The sequence below is a fragment of the Peromyscus leucopus genome, chromosome 9 (assembly GCF_004664715.2).
Source record: "Peromyscus leucopus breed LL Stock chromosome 9, UCI_PerLeu_2.1, whole genome shotgun sequence".
Taxonomy (NCBI): domain Eukaryota; kingdom Metazoa; phylum Chordata; class Mammalia; order Rodentia; family Cricetidae; genus Peromyscus; species Peromyscus leucopus.
The window spans coordinates 55,992,826-56,007,005 of record NC_051070.1 but is presented as its reverse complement, the minus strand read 5'-3'; the positions used below and the strand labels follow the sequence as shown (position 1 = coordinate 56,007,005).

General features: G+C 46.4%; 1 protein-coding gene across 2 annotated transcripts in view; it reads right to left on the bottom strand.

Annotated features, from left to right (window-relative positions):
• The window catches only part of Ppp2r2a (protein phosphatase 2 regulatory subunit Balpha), a 64,787-nt gene extending 64,300 nt beyond the window's left edge, over positions 1-487 (bottom strand). For both annotated transcript variants that reach the window (XM_028890033.2, XM_028890032.2), the window contains exon 1: positions 130-487. Coding sequence is in view for 1 of the 2 variants with exons in the window: in XM_028890032.2 (XP_028745865.1) it covers positions 130-136 (7 nt within the window). In the remaining variant the exon portion in view is untranslated. The remainder of the gene's footprint in view (positions 1-129) is intronic.
• Positions 488-14,180: the final 13,693 nt, after the last annotated feature.

Here is a 14,180-nt window from a genome sequence, read left to right as displayed (position 1 = left end):
CGCCCGCCCGCCCCGCACTCGGCCAGCGCCCCAGGCCAAGGCCCCGCCGCCACGGTCGCTAGGGGGTGACGGAGAGCGCCTAGAGGAAGCGGCACCCTGTCAGCCGGCCGAGGGCCGTTTCTCCTTTACCTGCCATGTCGCGCTGCAAATGATGGCCCTGCCGGGCTCCTCGGGGTCTCCGCGGCCGGGGCTCAGCCCCCTCACCTGGGGATGAGGGGATCGAGGGCGCGGATGGAGGCGGATGGCACCTGAGGGGGGAGGGGACGGGGACCGGGGCGGAAGGGAAGCGGCCCGGGCAAAGCGGACGGCAGGATGGTGGCTTTCACTCGGGGGCGTCCCCTCTCGTGCTCCTTCTCCTGCGGCGGCGGCGGCGGCAGCAGCGGCGGCGGTGGCGGCGGCGGCGGCGGCTACGACAGCGACGGCGGCCGCGGCGGCAGGGGCAGGCGACTCCACTTTCAAAATGGCGCCCGCTGGCTGGCCGGTGACGTCACTCTAGGGGGCGGAGCGCCCCTGGGGTGGGCTGCGCCGTGCTGGTCACGCCTCCTTCCTGCCGCGCTCTGGCTCCGCCCCCGCCCGCTGCGACCCTGCGGAGTGCCCTGCGCTGCGCTGGGGCGGTGGTTAGCTGCTCTGGCTGTGGGCTGTGCCAAGTTGGCCCACGGTGCCCAAGTGGGCCGCGGCCTGGCCTCTCTGCGCCGCACACGGTCCCAAGCCCTTGCCCCAGGGCCGGGACTCTGGGATGGTCTCATCTGTCTACTGGAGAGCACCCCTTTTGATGCTCCAATGACACTGTGGGTGAGCAACCAGGGACACCAAAATAAAGGCACAGTGATGCATACTCGCTGCCTAGCCAAGGTGAGAGTTCACGGAGCCCAAAGGGACACAACTGGGCTGCTTCCATCTGGGTGAATTAGATTACCTTCTCATGGATGAGAGTTCTTGGCTACTTACTGCAAGCAGTTTTAAGAATAGCCCGGCAGGCGGTGGCACACGCCTTTAATCCCAGCACTCGGGAGGCAGAGCCAGGCGGATCTCTGTGAGTTCAAGGCCAGCCTCGTCTACAGAGCGAGATCCAGGACAAGTATCAAAACTACACAGAGAAACCCTGTCTCAAAAAAAAAAAAGAAAGAAAGGAAAGAAAGAGAGAGAGAGAGAGAGAGAGAGAGAGAGAGAGAGAGAGAGAGAGAGAAAGAAAGAAAGAAAGAAAGAAAGAAAGAAAGAAAGAAAGAAAGAAAGAAAGAAAGAAAGAAAAAGAAAAAAGAATGGCTCCCGACAGAAAGTTGAATGTGTTGTGAATGGCACAAAAAGTGGCCGAAGTCTGTTCAAATAAAAGTGGTAAAATCAATGATTAAGAAGCTGTGTTCTGGGCTGGAGAGATGGCTCAGCCGTGAAAGGCTAGGCTCACAACCAAAAATATAAGAAGCTGTGTTCTGCTGGCTGTGGTGACACCCGCCTATAATCTCAACAGCACTTTGTGAGGTAATGTAAGAGGCTCCAAATTTCAAGCATAGCTGAACTAGATATTGAGTTTGAGGCTATCTATATGAGACCCTGCCGCACATACACACATCACACACAAAAATTAAACCGAATCTATTTAAATGTAGCCTCTTGCAGTCAGACTTCCCTGCCAGTTTCCCCCATTTGCTTGTCTCCTTTAACTAGATTGAATGTCCTTGTTTCATAGCGGTGGCACACTCCTTTAATCACAGAGCTCTGGAGGCAGAGGCAGGCAGATCTCTGTGAGTATGTATGAGGCCAGCCTGGTCTACTGAGCTAGTTCTGAGGGGAGGGGGAGAGGGGAACGGGGAGGGGGGGCAGGGCGGGGAAGGCACACAGAAATACTGTCAGCTCCAAAGGAAACTCCCAATTCCCCAAACTCCAAAGGGCAGTCCAGATATCCAGAAATGAGCTCAACCTGGACAATAGGAGGATTTCTAGCAGTTAGATTTAAAAAACAAAAAACAAAAACCCACCATTCCTTAGGAACTTGTGAAGTCAGTTCCCTTTACCAAAAATAAAAAAAAAAAAAGAGTCATTTCCTCACCTGTGGTGGAAAGGACACATGGCGACCTGTGGTGCCAATTAGCATATTAAAGCGCATGCTGGTATGTATCACTAGTACCTGTTACACATTTCAAAGTCCATGCTGGCATCCCAGCCCTTCTCCCCTCCCCTTCCCTCAACCCCCTCCAGCTCTCAGGCTTTCCTCACCCAGCTACTCCTTCTCCTCACAACCCTGTTGTTCTCACTGTGTCTTCTCTAACCTCTATCCTCTGCCAATCTTCCTTCTCTGGCCATGCCCGGTCAACTTCTTTCTCTTTCTTCCCTGGACTCTTCCAAATGCCTCTGGCTGCTCTCTCTCCTCTGTAATAAAACCCTCCCCTTCACCGTACTATGAAGTGGTCATGTTGTCAGTTTATACAAATAGTCTCATAAAGTATAAGGCACTTTTCTGTTTTTAAACCACATTAAAATGATCTCAGTCGGTGTCTGTTATTACACTGAATTCTTTGAGGCTAGGAAGTATGTTACTCACCTCCCTATCACCAGCCACATAATTCATGGGATTAATGGATGAATAAATAAGTCTTTCTGACTTGGGAAGAAAAACCATTTCAATGTTGGCCCCTTAAGGTCACTATATTTAAGTGTTTTCACTCAGTCAGTTTTTTTTTTAATTTTTTAAGTTTTAATTTTATCCTATGTGTGTGCGTGTTCTGCCTGCATGTGTGCCTGTGCACCATGGGCATGCCTAGTGCCCTCAGAAGTCAGAAGAGTGTCAGACCCCCTGCAACTGGAGTTACAGACAGTTGTGAACTATCATGCGAATGCTGGGAATCGAACCCTGTTCCTCTGCAAGAGCAACAAATACTCGTAACTGCTGAGCTAACTCTCACTCTTTTTATTTATTTATTTGCTTATTTATTTATTTATTATTGATTGATTGATTGTCATGGTGAAGCAAATCAAACCCAGGGTCTAATGAATGCTAAGCAAGTGCTCCTCAGCTGGCTATCTCTCACTCTTAACTTTGGAAGGAAGAGGCATTTGTGATCTTACCTACAATGATTGATTGATTGATTGATTGATTGATTGATTGATTGATTTAGGCTTTTCGTGTAGTTGTGGTGCTTGTCCTGGATCTCACTCTGTAGACCAGGCTGACCTCAAACTCACAGAGATTTGCCTGGCTCTGCCCCCAGAGTGCTGGGATCAAAGGTGTGCGCCACCGCGGACGGCTCACCTACATTTACTAAACAACAGTTTGGTAAATAGGTAAATTGCCTGTGCATTTGCTCTAACTACTTCCCACATACCTTTAAACCTGATTACATACCACTCGAGATAGTGCAATAGGATAATGTTCCCTTATCTATACATGAACTTGGAATTTTTGTTTGTTTTGGTTTTGAGTTTTGTTTTGTTTTGAAATGGGGTGAGGTGTCTCACTCTGTAGCCTTGACCTAGAGCTCTGTAGATAAGGCTGCCCTTGAACTCGGTGATCTATCTGCCTTTGCCTCCCAAATTCCAGGATTACAAGCAGATCACACTTGGCTACAGGCGTTTTATCATGTGAGCCTTTGGCCTCAATGTAACTCTTGATCACATGGTCACACACATGATGACAGGGCCTTGCAGAATTGAGCTCATTTGGGTAAAAGAAGAGGAAAACTCTCTCTCAGTTTTTCTGGTGAAATTCTAGAAAACTTAGGATTTTTCTGCTTCAAGTCTGAGTCAAGAAACACTACAAGAGTTATAGAATTGTGAGCATATTAGGGCTGACTGAATAAGTCTCACCCTAGGTGACTGTTAGGTGGCTTTTAAAAATATATTACATAATGTCTTAGGGTTTCTATGGCTGACTAGAATTTACCCACAATCTTCTGGGTTCCTCCAAAGGGCTTGGGTCACCTCTCCAGCTCTGCCTTCTGCAGCACACACAGCTTATCTTCTGAGTTCGGGCAGGCTCCACTCCACTGCTGCTGCTCTTCCTGGTGGTCTTCCCATGGCACTGGCATGTCCAAAACGCTGGGGTCTTGTGCTGCAACTGGGCTGCACTTTCACCAACGGCCTCTCCTGGGCTCTCTACGGGGACTCCAGCCCTGCCACACAGAGCCACACTCAGCCACTCTCCGTGACCCCTTCACACCTTTAAAAACAGCATCACCTGGGTGACTCTTACACTACTAAATGCAGCTGCCAGCACAAGGTACAATCTTGGCCATGTCTAGAACAAAGCTCCTGTGTGCTGACTCTCAGGAAACACTTTCCAGAAGACTTCACCTGAACGATGCTGGTCTGGTCTGGTCTTTTCTTTTCTTTTCTTTCTTTCGTCGTCTTTTTTTTTTTTTTTCACTTTGGTTTTTGGTTTTTGTTTTTTTGAGACAGGGCTTCTCTGTGTAACAGCCCTGGCTGGCCTGGAACTCACAAAGATCCACCTGCCTATGCCTCCGGAGTACTAGAATTAAAAGCATGCGCCACCATGCCTACCTTTAAGAGACTGTGGCCTCTACTTAATCATGGCTAATTTCTCAGCTACAGCTGACAAGCAGAGTATCCCAACAAAACAAAGATTTCACTTTAGTAGTTTTTGTTTGTTTGTTTGTTTGTTTGTTTGTTTTCCGAGACAGGGTTTCTCTGTGTAGCTTTGCGCCTTTCCTGGAACTCACTTGGTAGCCCAGGCTGGCCTCGAACTCACAGAGATCCACCTGCCTCTGCCTCCCGAGTGCTGGGATTAAAGGCATGTGCTGCCACCACCGCCCGGCTTTAGTAGTTCTTGTATCTTGCTAAGCACAGCTGATTGTTCAGCCCCAAAAAAACCGGAACCACAGATTCTTCACACAAATAGCCCAATAGAGTCTTTGCTTCCCTTTGAAATTTGATGTCAGACCTCCATCATCTTGCACATCTCTCAACATTCTTATTTTCCAAGCTCCTCTCTCAACATACAATGGCCTTTTTAGCCCCAGGTTCCAAAGTCCTCCCACAATCCTCCCCAAAACACTGTCAGGTCTGTAATATCCCACTCTGCTGGTACCAGTTTGTTTCAGTTGGGGTTTTAATTGCTGTGATAAAACACCATGACTCAAAAGCAAGTTGGAGAGAAAAGAGTTTATTTGGCTTAAGCTTCCCACATCACAGCTCATCACCAAAGGAAGTCAGAACACCAAGCAGGGCAGGATCCTGAAGGCAGGGGCTAATAAAGAGGGCATGGAGGGGTGCTGCTTGCTAGCTTGCTCCATATGGCTTGTTCAGCCTGCTTTCTTATAGGACTCAGGACCACCAGCTCAGGGATGGCGCTGCCCACAATGGGCTGGACCCACCCCATCAGTACTAATTAAGAAAATGCCTTGAAGCATTTTCTCAATTGAGGTTCCCTTCTCACTGATGACTCTAGCTTGTGTCAAGTTGACATAAAACTATACAGCGCACATGACAAGAGGAGAATCATTTAAGAGTTATTCCTTTACCTGATGAAACAGATTTGGATTGGGATTAATACAAATCCTTCCTCTTTAAAAAAAAAAAAAAGTGGGGGTGGGGCTCGGGAATTTAGAGCACTAGCTGCTCTTCCAGAAGACCCTGGTTCAATTCCCAGCACCCACATGGCAGCTCATAACTCTCTATCACACAGACATACATGCAGGCAAAACACCAATGCACATAAATGAAATATCAAAAAACAAAGAAGAAATGGTATCCTTTGGCATCCTCTGTCCTCCAGAGGTTACATAAAGTGTTCAAGTAAGACCATTAATGTAAGGATAAGAGCAGACATCCCAGACAACTACTAGAACAGTCTTGAGCTCCAGACCAGCCTAAGCAACAAGTGAAGACCTCCATCTTTTGATAGGAAATAAAGACATTAATCTGTTTTAAACCAAACCTAGCAGGGCATACTTGTAATCCTAATGCTTGGTAGGTGGAGGCAGGAAGATCAGAAGTTCCGAGTCATCTTTGACTACAGGCTGGACTACATGAGATCCTGTCTAGTGGAAAAATGAATGTAAAGAGAGGGTAGGGGAGTAAAGGAAAGAAAAGAATAATAGGGAAGAGGTAGGGAGGGAAGGATGAGAAGAAAGAAAAGGGGATGGGAGGCAGAGCCAGGTGAATCTTTGTGAGTTCGAGTCCGGCCTGGTCTACAGAGTGAGTTCCAGGACAGGTTCCAAAGCTACACAGAGAAACCCTGTCTCAAAAAATAAAAAGAAAAGAAAGAAAAGGGGAAAGATGGGGAGTGAAGAAATTACCAGGGCCAGGGAGACGGCGCAGTGGATAAAGTGTTTGCCAAGCAAGCATGAGACCCTGAGTCAGCATCCCCAGCATCTACCTTTGCAAAGGCCAGGCATGGCAACAGCTGGCATGCATCTCTAACTGTGGCACTGGGAGGTTAGATACAAACGGAAGCTTACTGGCCAGCAGTCTAGCTGTACTGGTGAGTCTAGGTTCAGTGAGAGAGCCTGCTTCAAAAAATAAAGCAGAGTTGGGTTGGGGATTTAGCTCAGTGATAAAGCGCTTGCCTAGCAAGCACAAGGCCCTGGGTTCGGTCCTCAGCTCCGGAAAAAAATAAATAAATAAAGCAGGACAACTGAGAAAGATACTCAGTGCTGACCTGCCTCCATTGTGTCTCCCTCCCTGGTTCCCTCCTTCCTTCCCTCCTTCCTCTTTCCTTCCTTCTCTCCCTCCTTCTCCCCTCCACAGGCGCACAAATTAACAAAGCTTAGAATGCTGGCCAAGCCAAACTTAGGCTTTCAAGGCCTGAAACAATTGCTAGGTCTTTACAGGAAACAGTATCAACTTTTCACGTCTTTGCTACAAACTGGGCCTGGAAGGTGAGCTCCCAAAGCTAGGAGTCTCCGCTGTAACAGTGATTCATGCCAAGGGATTCCAAACATAGAATTCACTTTTTTAAAACCACAGGTATTCTACACAGAAAAGCGTTTAACAAAAACAATAGTGAATCTATCAGGTGGATTATTATGTAGTCAAATACTTGTTTAAAAAAATACCAAAACAAGCCGGGCGGTGGTGGCGCACGCCTTTAATCCCAGCACTTGGGAGGCAGAGCCAGGTGGATCTCTGTGAGTTCGAGGCCAGCCTGGGCTACCAAGTGAGTTCCAGGAGAGGCGCAAAGCTACACAGAGAAACCCTGTCTCGAAAAACCAAAAACAAAAAAAAACAAAAACAAAAAAAAAAAATTAAAAAAAGAAGTTGCTGAGACTCAGAATACAGAATTCGTCTACAACATGACTCCCCAGTATGTATAACCAACTCAAAATCTGTAGATTCCATACAGGAAGTAAATTCTCCACGGTGATCACAACAATGTCTCTAGACATGGACATGGTGGGTGGTCATTTCCTCCTTAGCCAGTTGGGTTTCTCTAAATAATGTGTATTTAACATATATCAATGAGAAAAAAAGGATCTTAATTTTTAAAGTTCATTCTAGGACAACAAGATGGTTCCTGTAGTAAAGGTCCTTGCCACCTAGCCTGATGACCTAACTTCTACCCTCAGACACACATGGTGGAAAGAAGGTAAGTCCTGTGAGTTAACCACTGACCTCCATACATGTATCATACCATGAGCACACACACACCTGCACACACATACACTCACACACAACACACACATCATGCACACAACACACACATCACACACATCACACACACACACACACACACACACATTTTAAAATAAAAAAATAGATCTTCAAAAAGAGAGAGAGGGAGCCTATTCTTATAGTCCTAATATTTCTGTTGACCTTCCAATTATGGTGTCCACTTTCTACATAATGAGTTCAAAAGTCCTCTTTTAGAATATGTATTAAAGTAGACCTCTACATTAGATAGGAGGCGTTTTTATTGTGATGTCAAGCTAGTATACAAGTAGATAGGAAATATTTACCAACCAGCGTGAAAACAAGGGTGTGCTCCCTGACAAAGGTTATCTCTGAGTGTGATAGGAGAAATTTAAATGCGCTGAAGGCTGCTGCTTGTTATTTCCATGTAGACTGCGAGACAGCCCTCGCTGCCACATCTTCCCCAAAAGGCACTCTCCAGTTCAGCTCCAGTGTTTGATAATGCATCGCAGGACTTACTTAACTATTGTTTGTGTGTTTGACCTATTTTTGGACATTCACTGCATTGGTCCTATTTTCATTCAGATCTAGCTTGGGGCATTCTGTAGCTTCTATCCATGCAAACAACTCCCCGTGCCTGGAGTGCCTCCCTTATTCTTCACAGTCCCATTAGGTTGATTGACAAGCACTCACAAAGCAAAATATTTCTGTGAGTTCTAAGATATTATCTCTCCACATTCATAGCCATGGGGCATTTAGCCTAAATACTGGATCCTTGATATGCTTTTTTTTCCTAGACTTTCTTTACAACTGTTTTACAATAGCTTTTGGGTCTTCTGGACTCAAGAATTCAGAAATCTGGCTGGGGATGTGGCACAGTTGGTAGAGTGCTTGCCTAGCATGTACAAAGCCCCGGGTTCTAGCCCCAGCATTGTATAAACCATGTATACTGGTGCATACCAGAATCCCAGGCAGGACTTGGGAGGTGAAGGAAGGAGAATCAGGAGTTCAAAGTCATCCTTGGCTACCTAGCAAGTTTGAGACCAACCTGGGGTACATGAGACTCATTCTCAAAAATGCAAAACAAAACAAGAAGCTGCCCAGGCAGTGGTGGCGCACACCTTTAATCCCAGCACTCGGGAGGCAGAGGCAGGCGGATCTCTGTGAGTTCAAGGTCAGCCTGGTCTACAGAGTGAGTTCCAGGACAGGCATCAAAACTACACAGAGAAACCCTGACTTGAAAAACCGAAAAAAGCAAACAAACAACAAAAACAAAAACAAAAAACAAGGAGCTGAAGAACTGGTTCAGTGGTTGAGAGCACTTACCACTTTCCCAGAAGACCCCAGTTTGGTTCCCAGCACCCATATCTGGCAGCTCACAACCACCTGGAACTCCAGTTCCGGGGATCCACGGACCTTTGGTCTCTGAGTGTGCCAATACACATGTGGTATACATACACTCATACACACATGCAGGCACACATAGATACACACAAATAAAAACCCAAATCTTCAAAGTATAAAAAACAAACAGACAAGAGCCTTTGAACATTGATGACTCCATCCTGGTCTACCATATCCTTGAGACTTCTAGTCCCTTTACACTCTAAAGTTTAGAGTGATAAACAGTTTGCTTTTCATTTATTCAAATAGAAAATAGCCACTGGTATTGACTCACATTTTTGTGGGAGACAGGAGGGGTAACACTTTGTACTCTGTATTATAAAAACAGAATTGTACTTCATATTATTTGGCGGAATTTGCATGTATATCTTATACTAGCTAAATGTGTACATGTTATTCATGGTTTATTTGTTCTGAGTTAACCCCTTTAATAGGTTTCTGTAACTCGATAATAGGTTTCTCTGCCAAGGCAGTAAGCCAGATTAAGCCGACTTGAAAAAGTGAAAGAACAGGTATATTTGAGCAAGTCAACTCCCAGGTGAGCCCTCCAGCCCGCCCCTATGTTCCATCTGCCTATGCAGCCAAACTAAAGCAGGGAGCTCATATATGCTGTAGGTGAGGGGATGATGCAGTATCCTCCACAGCTGGGTTTGTGCCCAAGTATGGGCCAAAGCTGACCACTTTAGGCGGGATCTTGGGTTACTGGCATCTTCAGGGGAGAAGCTCCCAGAGCTGCCAAGAATGTGGAACTGGGTTGTTGGGCACCTTTTCTTTTTTGAAGATTCTCTGGGAGGGCAGGGTTTGGTGAGAGAGAGATATGGGGCTTTCCAGATCAAGCAGGAGTGAGCTGGAGGTTTCAGTGGAACACCCTTCCCAGCCAGTGTGGCCTGTGGCTTTTCAGTATTACAAGATTGATAGCCAGGTCCAAAGGAAACTCCATTTCCACAAATTCCAAACAGCAGAAGGGACAAATGACTATCTGAGGTGCCCATTACCACAACAAGTGCATGCTGGCCTCCAGGCTCTCTTTGTATCACAAGTGCCTGCTACATACTTCAGAGTCCCAGCTCTTCTCACCTCCTCCCCTCCCTTAAAACTCCCTCCAGCGCACCCCCCCTTCTCCTTATAACACTGCTATTTTGGTTATGCTTGATCACACTTTCTCTCTTTCTGCCCCCATCTCTCGACTCTGTCCCTGTTTCTCTCATGGTCAGGTCTAGTCTGCTGGCTATGTTCAGTCAACTGCTTCCTCTCTCTGCTCTGGACTCTTCCAGATAGATGCCTCTGGCTGTCCGTTCTCTCATATCTACAATAAAAAGCATCCCCTTAAACATACCATGAGGTGGTCATGTCATCAGCTTATACAGATACCGGCAGAAACAAATTTGACCCAGCATTTTAAGAAGCACCTGAGTCCAGACATCCACAGAATAAGAGTAGAACTCAAGGGATGAGAACCAGAGAGACACAAGACATTGATCGCTGAGTCTCAGAAATGTGGCTGACCATCACCACCTGCCCAGAGGGGCAAGACTGAGCCCCAGAATGACTGTCTCTCTTTGTCCCCACCTCACCCACACTCCCTACAAAGCTTGCTGACTAGAGATGAAATGGAAGGTCATGTTTGGGGGGCTTAGTAGGATACTGATTGGCTGCCTTCTGAGATCACTGGCTCTCTGAGTACCACACAGCTTTAAAGATTCAGGTCCTGTCTCACTGCTCCTTAGCCTTTGTGGTGGCAGGCACCAGGAGCTCATGGACTCTGGTTACAACTTCACAAAGCATTTCTCAGCAATAGGACTTCTGAAGACAAACCCGGGTCCAATACTGAGCCCTAGCACTGGCTCAGAGAACACAGGGTACAGGAGACAGTCTTTCTCTACTCTCTGAGATTTCAAGGGAACCAAAGCCTGCTGATTTCCATTTTTACCACAATCCGTGGTTCAAGGATCATCAGATTATTTCAGACAACAAAACCAGCTAGCATATTCTGCATTTGGATAGCTCATTAACTTTGTCAGGGATGTTATCTTAAAAATCTTCCTAAAGGAAAGGAGCAAACTGAGGAGATTAAGGCATTTGTTGCATGGTGAGGATAGCTTGCTGGAGGTCACCCAGCTAGTTAGAGGAGAAGCTAGTTAGTTGAGCAAGGACCTGTTTGGGACCCTCCATCCACTCAGGCAAGTGCTTCCTGTAGTAGAATTTTTTTTTTTTTTCCAGAACTGAGAACCGAACCCAGGGCCTTGCGCTTGCTAGGCAAGCGCTCTACATCCTGTAGTAGAATATTTTAGGATGTGTTACTTTTGTTTATATTGTATTTGTTTAACTCTGTGAAGCTGTGTTACTGTGCCTGATGGTTTAATAAAGTACTGGCCAATAGCAAGGCAGGAGAAAAGATAGGCGGGGCTGGCAGGCGGAAAGTATACATAGAAGGAGAAAACTGGGAGGAGAGATCTAAGATCTAACAGCCAGAGAAAGAGGACCGCTCCAGGGGCCCAACCACCCAGTTACACAGCATGGAGTAAGATTAATATTTACAGAAGTTAGAGAAAAGGGCGGGGCGGTGTTGGCGCACACCTTTAATCCCAGCACTCGGGAGGCAGAGCCAGGCGGATCTCTGTGAGTTCGAGGCCAGCCTGGGCTACAGAGCAAGTTCCAGGACAGGCTCCAAAGCTATACAGAGAAACCCTGTCTCAAAAAACCAACCAACCAACCAAACAAACAAACAAAAAAAAAAAAAAAAAAAAAAAAAAAGGAAAGGAAAAGCCCAGAGGTAGAAGGTAGTTGGGATAATTGAAGCTAAGGAAAGCTGTCTAGAAACCAAGCCAAGCTAAGGCTGGTCAGTTCATAATTAAGAATAAGAGCCGGGCGGTGGTGGCGCACGCCTTTAATCCCAGCACTTGGGAGGCAGAGGCAGGCAGATCTCTGTGAGTTCGAGGCCAGCCTGGGCTACCAAGTGAGTTCCAGGAAAGGTGCAAAGCTACACAGAAAAACCCTGTCTCGAAAAACCAAAAAAAAAATTAAGAATAAGCCTCTGTGTGTAATTTATTTGGGAGTTGAGTGGTGCCCCCCCCAGAAGAGCAAAAGGCCCCCAACAACAATAGCTTCCTTTATTATTCTACCAAGCTGTGTGTTTCTGTAGCATTTGTCATTGTATTCCCCTCTGATCCAGTGCACTTCAAGGAGATACATGCTTAAACTCATTTTGAAAATAATAGTGGGAGCCAGCAAAATGGCTCCATGGTTGAGGTGCTTGCTACCAAGGCTGGCAACTTGAGTTCGATGCTCTCCAGAACAGAGTAAAAAGAGAGAACCAACACCCTCAAGTTGTCCAGTGACCCCATATATGTGCATCTGCATTTTTGTGCACATACATACACACACCTACAACAAATAAATAACTACTTTATTTATTAAAAAACAACAACAACAACAAAACTATTGGGCAATTTAGCAAGACCCTGTCTCAAGGTAGAAAAACAAGGACTGGTTCTTGCTCAGCATTCATGAAGCCCTGCATCCCATTCCAGCACCAGATAAACTGTACGTGGAGGTACTCACCTGTGTCCCAGGACTCCAGAGGTGGAGGCAGGAGGATGAGAAGCTCCAGGTCATCCTCAGCCTTAACTACACTGGGAGTTCAAGGCTAACCTGGGTTCCTGGAAACCCCATCTCCAAACAAACAATAAATAGGTACATGAGTAAATAAATAAAGGAGCTGTGGATAGAGAGCTCTGTGGTACCATCCTTATCTAGCAACACATAAGGCCCTAAATTCAATCTCCAGCACTACCAAGAAGAAAACAATCCATCAATAACTGCCAGGATAAAAAAAAAAAAAAATCCTTGAGCCAGGCGGTGGTGGCGCACACCTTTAATCCCAGCACTCAGGAGGCAGAGGCAGGCGGATCTCTGTGAGTTCGAGGCCAGCCTGGGCTACCAAGTGAGCTCCAGGAAAGGCGCAAAGCTACACAGAGAAACCCTGTCTCGAAAAAAACCAAAAAAAAAAAAAAAAAAAAAAGATCCTTGAGAATAAAACATGTAAACTTACTTATGAGCCACAAACATGTCCTGGTATATGGCTTTACCATATGCCTCTTTTTTTTTTTTTTTTTTAGTTTTTTGAGACAAGGTTTCTGTGTATCACTTTGTGCCTTTCCTGGAACTCACTTTGTGCCCAGGCTGGCTTTGAACTCACAGAGATCTACCTGGCTTTGCCTCCCGAGTGCTGGGACTAAAGGTGTGCACCACCACCACCACCACCTGGCTCATGCCTCGTCTTTAGAACAGATTCCCCAGTCACATGGGGGAAAGGTGATATCTACAAACATTTCAAAATGACTGTAGAGAAAGTTAGAAGCTTAATGAGTCAAATCCGGCTTACGTTTAATAGACCAGCAAAAAGTAAAAACCTCTGCCATGGCAGCTTATGTTGGTAGCGCTGCAATAACAAATTAAATTACTAACTTCTAATTTGGAAGACAATAAACCTGCAACAAAAGTGAAACTTCAGATTGCTTTCAGCAAGGAGAATGAGACAAGGCACAACCTGCAGACGCTATTTGAAGTACCGCCTCCACCATTTAACCTCCTCCACCATATCAAAGGTCGAAGCCCCTACTAAGTATAATGTGTGACTTCTTTGGAGGGTCACACGAGGACGCTGTGAAGTTCCACTCGGAAGTCCCTGGCAGAGCTCTTTCCAAACCTAGGATTTGGCTCAGGCACAAGTGCCCACCCCCACGGCGCGTCTTCCCTGGTCAACGCAGGCTTCACGGTCTCAAGCAAGCGCACAGGGGAACCCGGGCTTTGCCCCTGGGAGAGTCATAGAAATCAAGACAACAGGCTTGAGAGAGGACTGTGTCCAAGGTCCTGACTCGTGTATGAATAAAAGGATATAAGCAAGAGCCTTAGAGAACGACCAACCAACAGAGAAGTGCCCACGTTGGTGAGCCTCTGGGAATTCAGATAACTGGATTAACCAACTGGCCTGTAGAAAGTCTGAAACAAGGCAGAAGCAGCTGAGTGGACAGTGGGATACTGATAACTGTCTATAAATTTTACTTACTTATTTATTTGTTTCATTTGATGCAGGGTCTCTCTATGTAACTCTGGCTGTCCTAGAACTCTCCATGTAGACCAGGCTGACGTTGAATTTACAGAGATCCACCTGCCTCTGCCTCCTGAATGTTGGG